The 19,501-nt window shown below is 40.3% G+C and overlaps 1 protein-coding gene across 1 annotated transcript in view; it reads right to left on the bottom strand.

The window, feature by feature from the left end:
* DGKQ (diacylglycerol kinase theta) overlaps nucleotides 1-19,501 on the bottom strand; it is a 157,820-nt gene that overhangs the window by 65,214 nt on the left and 73,105 nt on the right. Inside the window, exons 6-7 of the mRNA XM_073661678.1 lie at nucleotides 15,565-15,718; nucleotides 8,579-8,647 (exon numbers count right to left, since the gene is read on the bottom strand). Of these exons, the coding sequence (XP_073517779.1) occupies nucleotides 8,579-8,647; nucleotides 15,565-15,718 (223 nt within the window). The remainder of the gene's footprint in view (nucleotides 1-8,578; nucleotides 8,648-15,564; nucleotides 15,719-19,501) is intronic.

Genomic DNA, 19,501 nt, shown 5'->3' with positions numbered 1-19,501 from the left:
GGTGTGAAAGGACCTTTCATGACGTTATTGAGTCAAGTGACAGGTCACGCGACCGCTGACGTCGGCGGTCGCGTGACCTGTCACATGACTCCATGAAGTCATGGAAGGTCCTTTCACACCACCGCGAGCCGCCCAACTCACCGGACGCATCGCTGAGGAGACCGGGGGCCACCGGAAGGCAAGTATAATCTTTATTTTTTATCATTCTTCTTTTTTTTTTTTTTTTAACTATTACTTGGTCACACTATATAAATCCATGCCGGTTGCATGGATTTATATAGTGTGACCAAGTTGTCAAGCACTTTTCCAAGTGATGCTAAAATCGCTTGGAAAAGCGCTTGATAACCCGCATGCAGAAATGCATGCAAAAACGCTTGACAAAAGCTTCTACCTGGCAGGAAAAATGCATGTAAAATCCGCATGCATTTTTCCTGCCAGGGAGATGCAGAAAAAATATGCAGCATTTCTGCATCGTGGGCACTTAGCCTAAAACTGATCTACTATTTATTTGCCCTGAACAATACTAATGGACTATAGGTAGATTACACAGGTCTCCTCACCCCCTCCCCCCCAATTTTTTTTCAGGTGCCAAGGTTTTTTGAATGGATTTAGGGTGTTTTGAGGGTCCTGAATTCAAAAATCCCATTACTTTTGCTGAATTGGTTCTAGTTTTTGAGATAATTTATCCATGAACATAACGCATTCCCCCGATGCGACTCGTGTGTGATAACAAATGCAATAGATTTTGGTCTCCTGACTTTTTAATAGTGCCTTAGGTAATGAAATATCCCATATAATTATTTTGTATTTCAATTTGTAGGCTTACAATGCTAGAAAAGCGACTTTTTGAAGCCAGAATTCTACTGTAATTATTTAATATCTCAGAAACTAGAGCCAATCTGACAAAACCAAAGTCATATTTTTACTCAGCACCATAACCTTAATATAAAACCGTTCAGACATCGCTGGCACAAAAATCACTGTATACCAGTGTAATTCCTGACTGAGGTTACAGCCTGAAAATGTATGGCCAGACATTGGATGTCATCAAAAGTACCAACTATCTCGCTATAAGAATCGCCGGCAAACCTCTCCCTCGCCAGTGCATTGTGAAAGTATTTGGCCCCCTTGAACTTTTCTACTTTTTGCCACATTTCTGGCTTCAAACAAAGATATAAAATTCTAAATTTTTTGGGAAGAATCAACAAGTGGGGCACAATCGTGAAGTGGAATGAAACTTATTGGATATTTTAAACTTTTTTAACAAATTTAAAACTGAAAAGTGGGATGTGCAATATTATTCGGCCCCTTTACTTTCAGTGTAGCAAACTCACTCCAGAAGTTCAGTGAGGATCTCTGAGTGATCCAATGTTGTCCTAAATGACTGGTAATGATAAATAGAATCCACCTGTGTGTAATCAAGTCTCCGTATAAATGCACCTGCTCTACGATAGTCTCAGGGGTCTGTTTCACGTGCAGAGAGCATCATGAAGACCAAGGAACACACCAGGCAGGTCCGAGATACTGTTGTGGCGAAGTTTAAAGCCGGATTTGGATACAAAAAGATTTCCCAAGTTTGAAACATCTCAAGGAGCACTGTGCAAGCGATCATATTGAAATGGAAGGAGTATTAGACCACTGAAAATCTACCAAGACCCGGCCGTCCCTCTAAACTTTCATCTCAAACAAGGAGAAGACTGATCAGAGATGCAGCCAAAAGGCCCATGATCACTCTGGATGAACTGCAGAGATCTACAGCTGAGGTGGGAGAGTCTGTCCATAGGACAACAATCAGTCGTACACTGCACAAATCTGGCCTTTATGGAAGAGTGGCAAGAAGAAAGCCATTTCTCAAAGATATCCATAAAAAGTCTCGTTTGAAGTTTGCCACAAGCCACCTGGGAGACACACCAAACAAGTGGAATAAGGTGCTCTGGTCAGACTAAACCAAAATCAAACTTTTTGGCCACAATGCAAAACGATATGTTGGAGTAAAAGCAACAGCTCATCACCCTCAAAACACCATCCCCACTGTCAAACATGGTGGTGGCAGCATCATTGTTTGGGCCTGCTTTTCTTCAGCAGGGACAGGGAAGATAGTTAAAATTGATGGGAAGATGGACTGAGCCAAATACAGGACCATTCTGGAAGAAAACCTGTTGGAAGTCTGCAAAAGACCTGAGACTGGGACGGAGATTTATCTTCCAACAAGACAATGATCCCAAACATAAAGCAAAATCTACAATGGAATGGTTCAAAAATAAATGTATCCAGGTGTTAGAATGGCCAAGTCAAAGTCCAGACCTGAATCCAATCGAGAATCTGTGGAAAGAGCTGAAAACTGCTGTTCACAAACGCCCTACATCCAACCTCAATGAGCTCGAGCTGTTTTACAAGGAAGAATGGGCAAGAATTTCAGCCTCTCGATGTGCAAAACTGATAGAGACGTACCCCAAGCGACTTGCAGCTGTAATCGCAGCAAAAGGTGGTGCTACAAAGTATTAACTCAAGGGGGCCGAATAATACTGCATGCCCCACTTTTCAGTTTTTAATTGGTTAAAAAAGTTTAAAATATCCAATAAATTTCGTTCCACTTCATGATTGTGTCCCACTTGTTAATTCTTCCCCAAAAATTAGAATTTTATATCTTTATGTTTGAAGCCAGAAATGTTGCAAAAGGTAGAAAAGTTCAAGGGGGCCAAGTACTTTCACAATGCACTGTATATCTATATATGCTGGAGCTGTTCTGGAAAGCTTAAAATTTTTTCGGAAAGATGGATTGATTCCTCTTGACTGCCTAACTGTAACCGATGCGGGAAGGAGTGTGAGGTGCACGGGGGCTGGCTGGGGAAAGAAAGTGACTACAACTTCTAGGGTCACACTTTTTTCTATGTGGTCTTCAAAACCTCATCCCCCCCCTTTATCGACCTCTCTCACTAAACAGAAATAGACAAGCAGCAATGACTATGGCTTAACTTAGTATATTTTGTAGAATTTTCTGTTTGTGGGGGAACCCACAAAAGGTATGTTTTGGGATGTTCTCTGTATCTGTTCGACATTACTCTTAATACGGTTACTACTATGTACTAAATATGCTTACATTTGTTCCTGGTAATGATTTACTGGATATCAAAACATCTTAATTTGCTGCATCCATAATGTATCTGATCATTTGTATCTCCTCATTAAACTTTATTTACTTTAAACATATTAAAAAGGTCTGGATGCCACCAGGACCTTTATCCCAGATCCCAATAGTCGATTTCCTCTGAGGGCAAATGTCAGGAAGCAGTTTGTTAATAACTTTAGATCTGAGATTATTGATTAGATCTGCCACCATGTCTTTGGCTTGTCTAAATTTTGTAAATATGGTGTTCGTAAGGAATCCAGAAATCCATATTGCTAGAATACCTGAATAACACTGCATTACTTGCTCAAGCTATTTCATGAGCAGATTTAGTACGGAGCATCTTAACGGTCTGAAACGCCAAACAGAGATTTGTTCAACCGCCTAATTAAAGAGAAATCAGGTGGTTAACCTCCAATCCGGCATGGGGCCTGCATAAGGACAAAGCTGAAGTGTTTAATATTTAGCATGCAGGCAGACAACAGACACTCTGCATTTCTAAACAGCACTTAGCATCTATTAATAATTGATGTAAGAGGCTTTGCTTCTCCAATGGACATTTGTACTACGAAAAAAAAAGTTGGAATCTGGAGAGGAAAATGACCATAAGCCAACGTGCACTAAAATACTCCAGAATGAAACCAAAAAGTGTACAGGGTTGAATCAGAATAGATCAGGTAGAAATGGGAAACGACCAACACCACCACCCCCCCATATCTACCAAATCTATTTCAGAGCCTGAAAGTCTGAGACAGAGTGGAAGGGATCTATAGATCAGTTATATATAATGTAAAAGTATTTTCCTTACAGTTAAAATTAGAAACAATTCCCTGCAAGAACATTTACTATGCTTAAAAGGATTTCCGGACACACACAAAGGATGTGGAGGGTTCTAGGAAATAATCCAAGGTCTACTACACATCTCAGCTAGAGCTTTTCCTGTGCCTAACTATTTCTAAATTTATTTCCTTCCACTTTTTATGTACATTTATAGGCACGGGCCGATTAGGATTGTTACTAGGTTTTTGTTTGGAGGGTTTACATCTTGGTTTTATTGGAGCTATAGGAAATCCTGTTCTACTTTTTATGTTATGTTAGACAAGACCTGCAATGAACTCTGGAAAATAAGGCCAGACAGCCAACACTCAAAACTTCTAGTCTACGTTGTAAAAAATATATATAACTGGGGATGTAAAACAAAATGTATTTATTTTTAAACATTTCTACTAACAAACTGATTTCAGTACATTAGGTTATTTTGTGTGTATATTGAGATATTCACACAGAACTAAGGATGAAGTGGACACTCCAGATTATTGCATCGCCAAATGTGATGGCTCTGCAGAATAAGGAAACTTTAGCAGAAATATATTCCATGCCTCTTGTAAAGGAAAACTCAAGACTTCTTTGAAAAACTGAAATGACATCTACTGACAAGCACAGAGACTGTTGTAATTATAAAAGGATGAACATACAGTACAGACCAAAAGTTTGGACACACCTTCTCATTTAAAGATTTTTCTGTATTTTCATCACTATGAAAATTGTACATTCCCACTGAAGGCATCAAAACTATGAATTAACACATGTGGAATTATATACTTAACAAAAAAGTGTGAAACAACTGAAAATATGTCTTATATTCTAGGTTCTTCAAAGTAGCCACCTTTTGCTTTGATGACTGTTTTGCACACTCTTGGCATTCTCTTGATGAGCTTCAAGAGGTAGTCACCGGAAATGGTCTTCAACAATCTTGAAGGAGTTCCCAGAGATGCTTAGCACTTGTTGGCCCTTTTGCCTTCACTCTGTGGTCCAGCTCACCCCAAACCATCTTGATTGGGTTCAGGTCTGGTGACTGTGGAGGCCAGGTCATCTGGCGTGGCACCCCATCACTCTCCTTCTTGGTCAAATAGCCCTTACACAGCCTGGAGGTGTGTTTGGGGTCATTGTCCTGTTGAAAAATAAATGATGGTCCAACTAAATGCAAACCGGATGGAATAGCATGCCGCTAATAGCATGTGGTAGCCATGCTGGTTCAGTATGCCTTCAATTTTGAATAAATCCCCAACAGTGTCACCAGCAAAGCACCCCCACACCATCACACCTCCTCCTCCATGCTTCACGGTGGGAACCAGGCATGTAGAGTCCATCCGTTCACCTTTTCTGCGTCGCACAAAGACACGGTGGTTGGAACCAAAGATCTCAAAGCACAGATTTCCACTGGTCTAATGTCCATTCCTTGTGTTCTTTAGCCCAAACAAGTCTCTTCTGCTTGTTGCCTGTCCTTAGCAGTGGTTTCCTAGCAGCTATTTTACCATGAAGGCCGGCTGCACAAAGTCTCCTCTTAACAGTTGTTGAAGAGATGTGTCTGCTGCTAGAACTCTGTGTGGCATTGACCTGGTCTCTAATCTGAGCTGCTGTTAACCTGCGATTTCTGAGGCTGGTGACTCGGATAAACTTATCCTCAGAAGCAGAGGTGACTCTTGGTCTTCCTTTCCTGGGGCGGTCCTCATGTGAGCCAGTTTCTTTGTAGAACTTGATGGTTTTTGCAACTGCACTTGGGGAAACTTTCAAAGTTGGCCCAATTTTTCGCACTGACTGACCTTCATTTCTTAAAGTAATGATGGCCACTCGTTTTTCTTTACTTAGCTGCTTTTTCTTGCCATAATACAAATTCTAACAGTCTATTCAGTAGGACTATCAGCTGTGTATCCACCAGACTTCTGCACAACATAACTGATGGTCCCAACCCCATTTATAAGGCAAGAAATCCCACTTATTAAACCTGACAGGGCACACCTGTGAAGTGAAAACCATTTCCGGTGACTACCTCTTGAAGCTCATCAAGAGAATGCCAAGAGTGTGCAAAGCAGTCATCAAAGCAAAAGGTGGGTACTTTGAAGAACCTAGAATATAAGACATATTTTCAGTTGTTTCACACTTTTTTGTTAAGTATATAACTCCACATGTGTTAATTCATAGTTTTGATGCCTTCAGTGTGAATGTACAATTTTCATAGTGATGAAAATACAGAAAAATCTTTAAATGAGAAGGTGTCCCCAAACTTTTGGTCTGTACTGTACAAAATACTAATAAAATTCAGTAGTAGCACTTAACCCCTTCACGATTTGATGCGGGGTCACACGCTGAGCCCATATTATTCCCCGCACATGATGGCTAATTTAACCAGCTATCACGTGCCTTTAACTGAGCTCCACCTGTGGCTGTTAACCTGCTAATTCCCTCTGTCAATCTCTGACAGCGGCATTTAACACACGCCAACAGGGGCGCGCGTCATTTCGCACTACCATCGGCTGCCAAGACCCCATGTCTGTCATTACGATTCTCATGTGAATGCCAGCCCATGGCTAGCTTTCATAGGAGATCTTGATTTCTGCTATACATAATAGTTCTGAAGCACGGTCATACATAGCACATGCGATCGAACGATAGCAGCTTCAATTAAATACAGTAAAAAAAAAAAAGTTTTTAAAAATATGAAAAACAACAAAAAAAGTTAAAGTCACCCCCCCCTTTGCCCCATTAAAAATAAAAAACACACATATTTGGTATCACTGCTTTCAGAAATGTCCAATCTATCAAAATATAAAATAAATTAATCCGATAGGTAAACAGGGTAATGGAAAAAAAAACAGCCAGGATTAAGTTTTTTTGGCCACCACAACATTGCAATAAGAGGCAATCAAAATATCATACCTACCCCAAAATAGTATCAGTAAAAAGGTCAGTTCAGGTTGCAAAAAATAAGCCTCACACAGCAACAGATGCCAAAAAATGAGAACGTTATGGTTTTTGGAAAATGGTGACAAAAACATACATTTTTTTTCATACAAATTTTCGATTTTTTGTTTGTTTTTTTCCACTACTTAGAAAAAAAACAAAAACTATACGTTTAGTATCAGCATACTAATACTGACATAGAAATCATATTGCCAGGTCAGTTTCGCCATACAGTGAACACTGTAAACAAAAAAAAAATAAAAAAACAATTGTGGAATTTCACTTATTTGCAATTTCCCCACACTTGGAATTTTTTCACGTTTTCCAGTACACTATATGGTAAAATGAATGGTGTCATTCAAAAGTACAAATCGTCTCGTAAAAACAAGCCCTCATATGACTATATTGACAGAAAAATAGAAAAGTTATGGCTCTTAGAAGAAGGGGAGGAAAAAACGAAAATGGAAAAATCGCTAGGGGGTGAACATGTTAAAGGGTTTGTACTAGGTCTCAAAGTCATCATCTATCCAAAGAATAGGGTAAACTTGCTGATCACTGAGGGTCGAACTGCTGGGATCCCTACAGATTGCTAAAATAGGAGTTTTTCAAAAGACCTATCTGAATAAAGCAGCGGTCAAGAACGTGCACCATCGCTTGCTCCATTCATTATGAGACTGCCATAGAAAGGCAAACCCTGTACTCTGGATTAGTAGGGGTCTTAGCAATTGAACTCCCAGTGATCAGCAAGTTTCTTCCTATACTATGTAAGCGTGAAAATTTTAAAAGCTGGTACAAACCCTCAACGCCTGAGTGTTTTGTGGCCGAAAATATAGAAACAGAAAACTACAGCACTCTGCAAACATTAAATACTAAATAATTACTTAATTGCTACAGACAAGAATGCAAGGTTCTTAAAGCACCACTCCAGCGTTTTTTTATTTTATTTCAGCATTGGAGTTGTGACACTAATCTAAGTTTACTGACCCTAGTGTTATATTCACCGCTATTCCAGTTGCCGCTTCAGTCTCGCACCGTCATCTAGTGACCGCAAATTCTGATCGGTCGGAAGTCAGGGCTAACAGTCACAAGATCTCAATGCAAGTCTATGAGAGCTTCGTTGTGGCCTCATTGTGGCTCTCATAGACTTACATAGAGTAGTGACTTTCGGCTCGCCCAGCAAGCACTGGAGTGATCCGGCAGGTCACAACCGGCAGAAGACGATGGCTGGTAAGTATAATACTAGGAGCAGGGAACTTAGATTAGAGACACCACTCTAGCAGTAAAATAAAAAAATACTTGAGTGGAGCTGTAATGCACAATGTGATCTAAAGGGTGTGTACCCACCTACCAGTGACACGTGACCACTTTTAAGTAATAACCCTATAATAAACAGACTGCTTTTCTTCCGGCCTCAAATGAAGCCTGTTTTTAATTAAAACAGAAGAGTTGGATCCTACTTCCCCACCCCAAGCTCACTTGAGATATAGGTACAAAAATAGGCAAGTCTATATAGTACAGTGTCCAGTTGCACCAAGCAGTTGATTTTTCTTAAAGCATCAACATATGTTCTAAAATGCCTTTTGATTTATCAGCAATGAAAAATAGAATATACCAATATAATGAGACAAAGGATTAGACATAGAATCTTAAGATACAATATCAGGCTAACTAAGGGCACACGCGATTGTGGCACAATTAAATAACACATACTTGAATCTGTAGACGTAGGAGTTTCCTTTATTGGTCCTTGTGTTGCAGCATCTGCTTCATTGTCGTCATCTGTCAATATAAAAATAAAAATTTCAATACTATTGTTTATTTCGCAAACCCCTATATTAGATCACAGCTGAAAACGAGTTCACAGAGTGTGGGCTTTGCCAATTCATCTGATGATTTACAGTACATGTGTTATGAAGACAAAATGAAATGTATAGGGAGTTTATAACTACACATTGTTTTTAGATAGAAAGTGATGTATATAATGAGCTTAACCTTTCGCGACAGAGCCTGTTTTTGCCTTCTTGACCAGACCAATTTTTTTCAATTCTGACCACTGTCACATTATGAGGTTAATACCTCTGGAACGCTTCAACAGATCCCACTGATTCTGAGACTGTTTTTTTGTGACATATTGTACTTCATGATATTATTAAAATTTCTTCGAAATGACTTGCGTTGCTTTGTAAAAAAAAAAAATCACAAATTTGACGAAAATTTCGCAATTTATTTTCATGCCCTTAAATCAGCGAGATGTCACACAAAATAGTTAATAAACAACATTTCCCACATGTCTACTTTACATCAGCACAATTTTGGAACCAAAATTTTTTTTTTTTGTTAGGAAGTTATAAGGGTTAAAAGTTGACCATTGATTTCTCATTTTTCCAACAAAATTTACAAAACCATTTTTTTTAGGGACCACATCATATTTGAAGTGACTTTGAGGGGCCTTTATGACAAAAAATACCCAAAAGTGACACCATTCTAAAAACTGCACCCCTCAAGGTGCTCAAAACCATATTCAAGAAGTTTGTTAACCCTTCAAGTGCTTAACAGGATTTTTTGGAATGTGGAAGAAAACAATGAATATTTAACTTTTTTTTAACAAAAATGTTATTTTTTTATTTTCGCAAGGGTAACAGGAAAAAGCGGACTACAAAATTTATTGTGCAATTTCTCCTGAGTACACCGATACCCCATATGTGGGGGAAAACCACTGTTTGGGCGCACGGCAGGGCTCGGAAGGGAAGGAGCGCCATTTGACTTTTCGAATGTAAAATTTCCTTGAATAATTAGCGGACATCATGTCGCGTTTGGGGAGCCCCTGATAAGCCTAATCAGTGGAAAAAGCCCACAAGTGACCCCATTTTGGAAACTAGACCCCTCAAGAAACTTATCTAGATATGTGGTAAGCACCCTGAACCCCCAGGTGCTTCACAGAGGTTTATAATGTAGAGTCGTGAAAATAAAACAAATCAAATTTTCACAAAAATTATCTTTTAGCCCCAAATTTTTTATTTTCACAAAGGTAAGAGGAGAAAATGGACCCCAAAAACTGTCGTGCAATTTCTCCTGAGTACGCAGATACCCCATATGTGGTGGAAAACTACTGCTTTACCGCACGACAGGGCTCGGAAGGGAAAGGAGAGCTATGTTGGCTGGGATAGGTTGCGGACACCATGTCACATTTGAAGTGTCGCTGACATGCCGAAGCAGCAGATATCCCCACAAGTGACCCCATTTTGTAAACTACACCTCTCAAGGAATTCATCTGGGGGTGCAGTGATCATATTGACACATGGGATTCACAGAAATTTATACCATTGGGTGGTGAAGAAAAAATAATTCTATTTTTACCACAAAAAAATTGTTTTAGCCTCAGATTTTAAATTTTCACATGGGGCAATGGGTAAAAATGGTGCCAAAATGTGTCACACAATTTCTTCTACACGTGGCAGTACCACATATGTGGCTGTACAGTACCGCTTAGCCATACAGCAAGACCCGGGAGGGACAGAGCGCTATTTGACTCTTGGAGAACAAATTATTGTAGAATAGTTTGTGGACTCCATATACACAGCCCCTTAAGTGCTAGAAGAGCAGAATACCCCCTCAAGTGACCCCATTTTGGAAATTATACCCCTTTGGGAATTTATCTACAGGTGTAGTGACGATTTTGACTTCATGAGTGTTTTCCAGAAACAAGCAGTAGCGGATATTGCTGAGTGAAAATTTCAAACTGCCGTTGTAGTGACCAGTGCATGCTTCTGGAGACATGCACCTGTAAATTAGGTGGGCTCTCATCGCTACAGAAATGCCAAACATATGGACCCTAAATGTAGTTTAGGCACACTGTGGGGCTCAGAAGGAAGGGGACATTTGGATTTGGGAGCGCAGAATTTTCTGAATTTCTTTTGGGGGGCAAGGCTCATTTAGCTTTTCCAGAGCCTTTGTGCTACCAGTAACCTGGAAGCCCCCTATATTTTCGTTAACAGATGATGGAACTGAGAGGGGATTTGCTTTTTTTGTGGGTTGAGTTGAAGCTTTTATTGGGAACATTTTACATAACATTTATCCGGTGCTATAGGCTGAGCACTTACATCAGGGTTTCCATCTAAATCTCTAGGTGACGTAATTCAGATGAAACCCCCACGGGATCCATTCACTATAATGAGGCAGCAGAGTTACTCTGCACTCTGTCTGGCATTTGTTTAGCAGTGTCCTTTTTTTCAGAAGTGCACAAAACTGTGGCCAACCGCACTTTTATGCGCGCCTAAAAAAAACGGACATCATGGGATCATAGGCCAGATGGTGTCCACGGGGCCTCCACCTGCCTCATCATCACAGGGAATCTTCCATTGGGGAATCTGTCGGAATCACGTATTTCAGAGATTTACATGGAAACCCTGGTGTTAGCGCCCAGCGCAAAATAAATGTGAGCCGAGACTTACTGCGTTGTTTTGGGAAGCACAATGAACAAATCAGCAGCAGGTGAAGAATTGGTTTTATTTATTTTTTACGCCGTTCCTTGTGCAGCATAAGTGATTAGACGACTTTATTCTTTGGGTGGGTGTGATTACAGCGATACCAGATTTATATCGGGATTTTTATGTTTGCCAGCTGCCACATACTAAAAGATGCTCTTTTTTTGCAAATCTAGTTTTGGCATCGTCATATTTTGAGAGCAATAATTTTTCCATATTTCGGCCGACAGTCATGTTAGGGCTTGTTTTTTGCGGGACGAGTTGACGTTTTTATTGGTACCATTGTAAGGCACACAACATTTGTTGATCGCTTTCTATTCTGTTTGGGAGGCAGAATGAACAAAAAAACCAGCAATTCAGGATTTAGTTTTTTTTAAATGCCGTTCTGCGTGTGGTAAAAGTGATAAGGCAGTTATATTCTTCGGGTCAGTATGATTACAGTGATACTACACTTATTTTTTTTTATGTTTTGGCACTTTTTTACACAAACTATTTTATAGAAAAAAATATTGTTTTTGCATCGCTTTGTTCTGAGAGCTATAACTTTTTTATTTTTCTGCTGATGGAACTGCATTTTTTCCACTTTTTGTTTGGCAGTATGATGAAAAAGCATAGTTTTTTGCTCAGTTTTTAATTTTTTTTATGGTGTGCACACAGAAGGGGTTAACTAGTGACACAGTTTTATAGATCGGGCTGTTCCGGACGCGGCAATACCAAATAAGTGTACTTTTTTTTGTTTTTGCATAAATATATGGATTTATTAAAAAAAAAAAAAAAAAAATTATATTATTTTTATATACAGTCATGGCCAAAAGTTTTGAGAATGACACCAAAATTATATTTTCACATGATCTGCTGGCCTCTGGTTTTTATTAGTGTTTGTCTGATGTTTATATCACATACAGAAATATAATTGCAATCATATTATGAGTACCAATAGGTTATATTGACAGTTAGAATGAGTTAATGCAGCAAGTCAATATTTGCAGTGTTGCCCCTTCTTCTTCAAGACCTCTGTAATTCTCCCTGGCATGCTCTCAATCAACTTTTGGACCAAATCCTGACTGATAGCAGTTCATTCTTGCATAATCAATGCTTGCATTTTGCCAGAATTTGTTGGTTTTTGTTTGTCCACCCATCTCTTGATGATTGACCACAAGTTCTCAATGGGATGAAGATCTGGGGAGTTTCCAGGCCATGGACCCAAAATCTCTATGTTTTGTTCCATGAGCCATTTAGTTATCACCTTTGCTTCATGGCAAGGTGCTCCATCATGCTGGAAAAGGCATTGTTGGGCGCCAAACTGCTCTTGGACGGTTGGGAGAAGTTGCTCTTGGAGGACATTCTGGTACCATTCTTTATTCATGGCTGTGTTTTTAGGCAAGACTGTGAGTGAGCCGATTCCCTTGGCTGAGAAGCAACCCCACACATGAACGGTTTCAGGATGCTTTACAGTTGACATGAGACAAGACTGATGGTAGCGCTCACCTCTTCTTCTCCGAATAAGCTGTTTTCCAGATGTTCCAAACAATCGAAAAGGGGATTCATCAGAGAAAATGACTTTGCCCCAGTCCTCAGCAGTCCACTCCCTGTACCTTTTGCAGAATATCAGTCGGTCCCTGATGTTTTTTCTGGAGAGAAGTGGCTTCTTTGCTGCCCTCCTTGAAACCAGCCCTTGCTCAAAGAGTCCCGGCCTCACAGTGCGTGCAGAAGCACTCACACCAGCCTGCTGCCATTCCTGAGCAAGCTCGGCACTGCTGGTAGTCCGATCCCGCAGATGAAACAGTTTTAAGATACGGTACTGGCGCTTGCTGGTCTTTCTTGGGCGCCCTGGAGCCTTTTTGACAACAATGGAAGCTCTCTCCTTGAAGTTCTTGATGATGCGATAGATTGTTGACTGAGGTGCAATCTTTGTAGCTGCGATACTCTTCCCTGTTAGGCCATTTTTGTGCAGTGCAATGATGGCTGCACGTGTTTCTTTAGAGATAACCATGGTTAACTGAAGAGAAACAATGATACCAAGAACCAGCCTCCTTTTAAAGTGTCCAGTGATGTCATTCTTACATAATCATGACTGATTGATCGCCAGCCTTGTCCTCATCAACACCCACACCTGTGTTAATGGATCAATCACTAAAACGATGTTAGCTGCTCCTTTTAAGGCAGGACTGCAATGATGTTGAAATGTGTTTTGGGGGTTAAAGTTCATTTTCTGGGCAAATATTGACTTTGCAAGTACAGTAATTGCTGTTAAGCTGATCACTCTGACATTCAGGAGTATATGCAAATTGCCATTACAAAAAATGAAGCAGTAAACTTTGGAAAAATTACTCTTTGTCTCATTCTCAATACTTTTGGCCATGACTGTATATATATACATATATATAACACCTATACATATATATAACTTTTTTTTATAAAAAGTTTTACACTGTCAGATTTCCTCTTAGACTCCGGCTGCCATGACAACGCCAGACACATCACGGGTGCCGTCGGAAAGGTGAGTGGACGACCCCCTCTCCCTCTCTTCATAGTCAAACATTTAACTACACCTTTCCACCTGCTTGTTTTACATCTATCTCCACCCTTCCCTAGTGCTATGAAGCTGTCAAAGAAGAAGGGGGCTGGAGTCAGAGGGAAAACAGGCAGGTGAGGAGGTGTATATGAATAGTTGGCCCCACCATGATGCACAGAGAGCCTGTATTTGCTTTCAACAGTCATTCTATGCTACCAGTGTCCCTTTAAATGGCTTTCGGCTGAACTGATGCTTTAGCTTGATCGTTCTGCCAACAGCCATCTGAGCTGACTCTTTCATACATAGGAGTGCTCGTTCGGTCAAGCATTCCTGTGTTTTCTATGAGAAAGCTGACAGTCTGAAATTGAAAATGCGTGATCTCCCCTGACGTTCAGTTGGGCAGCGCCCCCACACACAGACTGTCAGCGAACCTGTCAGTCTAATGTGCATGGGGGCTTTTACTGGACCTCTTGCTGTAGGTTGACAAAATCACTGTTTTACCAGCAAGCGATTACTAGAGGACTAGAAAACCTTCTACAATGTAGTCTTCCATATTCATGAACTTTGTATAACCCCACCCCACCAATGATTGGCAGCTTCCTGCCTATGCACAGCGTACAAAGTAGCTGGCAATCAGTGATGTAGGCAGAGTTATATACAGTGTATGCCACACCCGAGTAGTATGGCCAGGTGGCACTCGCCTGTTTGGGTTCTGTATATAGATTCTCTGCATAGAGTGCTCAATCCTAGCAGCCCTTGTACCTACGCCTCACCTCTAGTCGGGCCTGACTCTCTTCAACTGCCAACTCTTTCTGTGCACCATAGTGACCAGACTATAGAGGATGTTGATCAGACACCCTTCAATACAGTCCCTTCCTGGTCTCCAGTGGTATTACAGAGCAACAACTTACATTTAATCTGACAGAATGACATCAAGTAATACATCAAAGCATGAATTATTAATAATGGCCCCTTCTGGGTCATTACATCTACAGAACTCAGCATACAGAGAACGGCTAGATCTGCAGCAGATTGATTTTATAAAATCTACAGCAACCAATAAAGTGATTTTTTTTTCCTTGAAAGGATTGACATAACAAAAAAAAATGTCATCTGCTTTTAGAAAATATTGTTTATGAATGGCAGAGTTTTCCAAATGTAATATCTTTAACTGTACAAAGCTGACATCTGTACATTATGTTCTGGGTATATGGACATGTAAGCTTCTGTCATCAGCATAGAGGTAGATGTGAACATCGCATTATCTCATCAGTAAAACTGTGGAGCTATGTCCACGGCGTAGCGTTTTTTAAAGGTTTTTGTTGCAGCCAAAACAAAATAAAAATGTTGCAAAAATGCAGCAAAACCATTGCTTTCTATGGGTGAAAAAACACTGAAAGAACTGACATGCTACAGATTTCAAAACTGCTGAAGTTCTCAAATTTAGTCAGCAAAAACAAGTGTGCATGGGATTTCTGAAATCTCACAGCTTTTGCTGATACTGTAAAACACAGCTTTTCTGTTGAAAAATACGCTGCAAAAATGCTGTGTGTAAACAAAGCCTAAGGCCTTACATGTTAATGTAAAAATGTGTTTTTAAGATACCAAGACTAAGACTGCTGAAATATAGACAAAATAATTATCAAATATATTACTAGAAATAGCCAACCAGTAAAGTTTAGCAGACCAATACAAACCATGTTCAGCTTGGAGACTCTCTGATATCCTAAAGCAGTGCATTTTGCTAAAATTACGAGACTGTAAAACAATACAGTTTGGTGGAAGCATCATATTTCGCAGTCTTCCAAATGTACAGTCATGGTTCAGTATCACATAGCAAGCTGCATGAGCCTAAAAAATAAAAAGGGAAACAAAATTAGGAATATTACCAATATTGGTGGAATAGAAAACTCTACAAACTATAAGCCTGTCACTGGGCTCAGCGGTATATAGATAATCACGCTGTACTCCCAATAAGCGGAAATGGTACTAACTCTAGCTATTTATGATGTGCTGAGGAGTCAAGGGATTGCTGGGCAAATATAGGGCGAGATCTGAAATTCAAGATGGTTTCAGCAGTGGGGTAGCAAAGGTTGAGCATCATTGCCTTTATTATTTATCTAGAGCAAGCCTATGCCGATAAAAAACGTCATCCTAGAAAACTCCTTTAACCCCTTAAGCCCCGAGGGTGGTTTGCACGTTAATGACCAGGCCAATTTTTACAATTCTGACCACTGTCCCTTTCTGAGGTAATTACTCTGGAACGCTTCAACGGATCCCCCTGATTCTGAGAATGTTTTTTCGTGACATATTGTACTTCATGATTATGGTAAAATTTCTTCGATATCACTAGCGTTTATTAGTGAAAAAAATGGAAATTTCGCGAAAATTTAGCAATTTTCAAAATTTTAATTTTTATGCCCTTAAATCAGAGAGATATATCACACAAAAGATTTAATAAATAACATTTCCCACATGTCTACTTTACATCAGCACAATTTTGGAACCAACATTTTTTTTGTTAGGGAGCTATAAGGGTTAAAAGTTGACCAGCGGTTTCTCATTTTTCCAACAAAATTTACAAAACCATTTTTTTAGGGACCATATCACATTTGAAGTCACTTTGAGAGGTCTTTATGACAGAAAATACCCAAAAGTGACACCATTCTAAAAACTTCACCCCTCAAGGTGCTCAAAACCACATTCAATAAGTTTATTAACCCTTCAGGTGCTTCACAGGAATTTTTGGAATGTGGAAGAAAAAAATGAACATTTAACTTTTTTCACAAAAATGTTACTTTAGACCCAATTTTTTTTATTTATTTTCACAGGGGTAACAAGAAAAAATGGACCCCAAAATTTGTTGTGCAATTTCCCCTGGGAACGCAGATACCCCATATGTGGGGAAAAACCACTGTTTTGGCGCACGGCAGGGCTCGGAAGGGAAGAAGCGCCATTTGACTTTTTGATTGTAAAATTTGCTTGAATAATTAGCGGACGCCATGTTGTGTTTGGAGAGCCCCTGTGTGCCCAAACATTGGAGCTCCCCCACAAGTGACCCCATTTTGGAAACTAGACCCCCCAAGGCACCTATCTAGATGCATAGTGAGCACTTGGAACCCCCAGGTGCTTCACAAATTGATTCGTAAAAATGAAAAAGTGAAAACAAAAACACTTTTTCATTTTTATGAATCAATTTGTGAAGCACCTGGGGGTTCCAAGTGCTCACTATGCATCTAGATAGGTGCCTTGGGGGGTCTAGTTTCCAAAATGGGGTCACTTGTGGGGGAGCTCCAATGTTTGGGCACACAGGGGCTCTCCAAACGCAACATGGCGTCCGCTAACAATTTGAGCCGATTTTCCATTCAATTTGTTAGCGGACACCATGTCGCGTTTGGAGAGCCCCTGATGTGCCTAAACAGTGGAGCTCCCCCACAAGTGACCCCATTTTGGAAACTATACCCCTCAAGGATTTTATTAAGGTGTATAGTGAACATTTTGAACCCAGAGGTACGACACAGAATTTGATAACATTAGGTCATCATATTGAATAAGTTGTCATTAGTCTTGAGCGCAAGTGCTCGCTACTTGAGTTTGCATCGGGTACTCAGGTATGCACCATGTATCGCGCGTGCTCGAGTGACATGCTCGAGTCCCCGCCCGGATGTTTCACGGTTATTAGACACCCAAAAAAAAACATGCGGGGATCGCTCATGCATGGCAGGCAATCCCCGCAAAGTTTTTTGGGCCGTGAAGCATATGGGGCGGAGACTCGAGCATGTCACTCAAATACCCACGATACTCAATGCATACCAGAACACCCGTTGCGCTCAACACTAGTCGCCATATCGTCATCTTTTTTTCTTACTTTTGAAAAAAATCCCAACCCCATCATAACCCCAACCCCAGCCCTAACCGTAGCACAACCCTAACCGTAGCACAACCCTAACCTGAGAGTTTATTTTTTACGCCGTTCCTCATGCGGTATAAGTGATTAGACGACCTTATTCTTCGGGTCGGTGCGATTACAGTTATACCAGAATCATATGGGGTTTTTATGACTGACAGCTGTCACACACTAAAAGACGCATTTTTTTGTAAAATCTAGTTTTTGCATCGCCATATTTTGAGAGCTATAATTTTTCCAGATTTTGGCAGACAGTCATTTCACGGCTTGTTTTTTGCGGGATGAGTTGACGTTGTTATTGGTGCCATTTTCAGGCACGTGACAATTTTTGATCGCTTTCTATTCCGATTTTTGGGAGGCAGAATAAACAAAAACCAACAATTCAGGAATTGTTTTTTTTTTTTATTATTCTGTTCCGCGTGTGGTAAAATTGATAAGGCAGCTTTATTCTTCGGGTCAGTACGTTTACAGCGGTACCACATTTATATCGTATTTCTATGTTTTGCACTTTTACATAATAAAAGCAATTTTATAGAAAAAAATATTTTTTAGCATAGCTTTATTCTGAGAGCTATAACTTTTTTATTTTTCGGCTGATGGAGCTGTATGGTGGCTTGTTTTTAGCGGGACGAGATGACGTTTTCAGCAGTACCATTTTTATTTATATTTGTCTTTTTGATCGCGTGTTATTCCATTTTTTGTTTGTCGGTATGGTGATAAAGCATTGTTTTTTGCTTCGTTTTTTTTTTTTTACCGTGTTCACTGGAGGGGTTAACTAGTGGGACAGTTTTATAGGTCAGGTTGTTCCGGACGCGGCGATACCAAATATGTGTACTTTTATTGTTTTTTTATAATAATATTTATTGATGGGTACATTATATTTTATTTTTGGTGGATTATTTTTTTTTATTTATTTATTTTTTTTCACTTTCTGGAAGCTTATATACTTTATTACTTTGTCCCACTATGGGACTTTCACTTTTTTTTCTCTGATCGCCTGCATAGCACAGGAATGCAGCACCATCCCTGTGTCATGCAGGCTGTCAGCGCTGGACAGGGAGAAGATTGTTTGGAGATGTACTGCGCATGTCCAAAAAATCTTCCTGCTGTCTGGTGACCCAGATGTTGTCATGACGACATCGGGTCGTCATGGCAACATCCTGGAAGCCACGGCAGTCAGCGCTGGAAGCCGGAAGAGGAGGTGAGTATCTGCGATCACCTCCCCTTGCCACCGCAATGCTGCGATCGACTTCGATCGCAGCATCGCGGGGGTTAATGTGCTGGGAGCGGTGCAGGACCGCTCCCTGCACATAGTACCGGGTGTCAGCTGTGACAATCAGCTGACACCCGGCGGCGATCGCGCCCGCACAGCCTGTGTGCGCGGCCGATCGCAATGACGTACTAATACGGGTCTGGCTCTTAAGTCCCAGGGCACAGACGCGTATTAGTACGTCAAATGTTGTTAAGGGGTTAAAGGACCCAAACAAACATCTCCGGGCAGGATTAATTCATCGCTGGTACGACTCAGCAACCTTGCAAGTCAAGGCAGGAAAGAAATCATTCTCCATTACTTCTCCAGAGGATAGACCTATTCTTCTATGACGGCTGGGTTTATAATCTTCAAATTGTCAATACTTCTACAAGTGCTTCTCACTAGATTAGAAAATAATCAAAAAGTTAATTTATTTCAGTTCAATACAAAAAGTGAAACTCATTATATAGGGTCA

This window comes from Phyllobates terribilis, unplaced genomic scaffold (genome assembly GCF_046119375.1).
Source record: "Phyllobates terribilis strain yellow unplaced genomic scaffold, ASM4611937v1 Scaffold_1__5_contigs__length_1240528914, whole genome shotgun sequence".
Lineage (NCBI taxonomy): Eukaryota > Metazoa > Chordata > Amphibia > Anura > Dendrobatidae > Phyllobates > Phyllobates terribilis.
The sequence above is the reverse complement of the archived record's forward strand: the minus strand, read 5'-3'. Positions and strand labels throughout refer to the sequence as shown.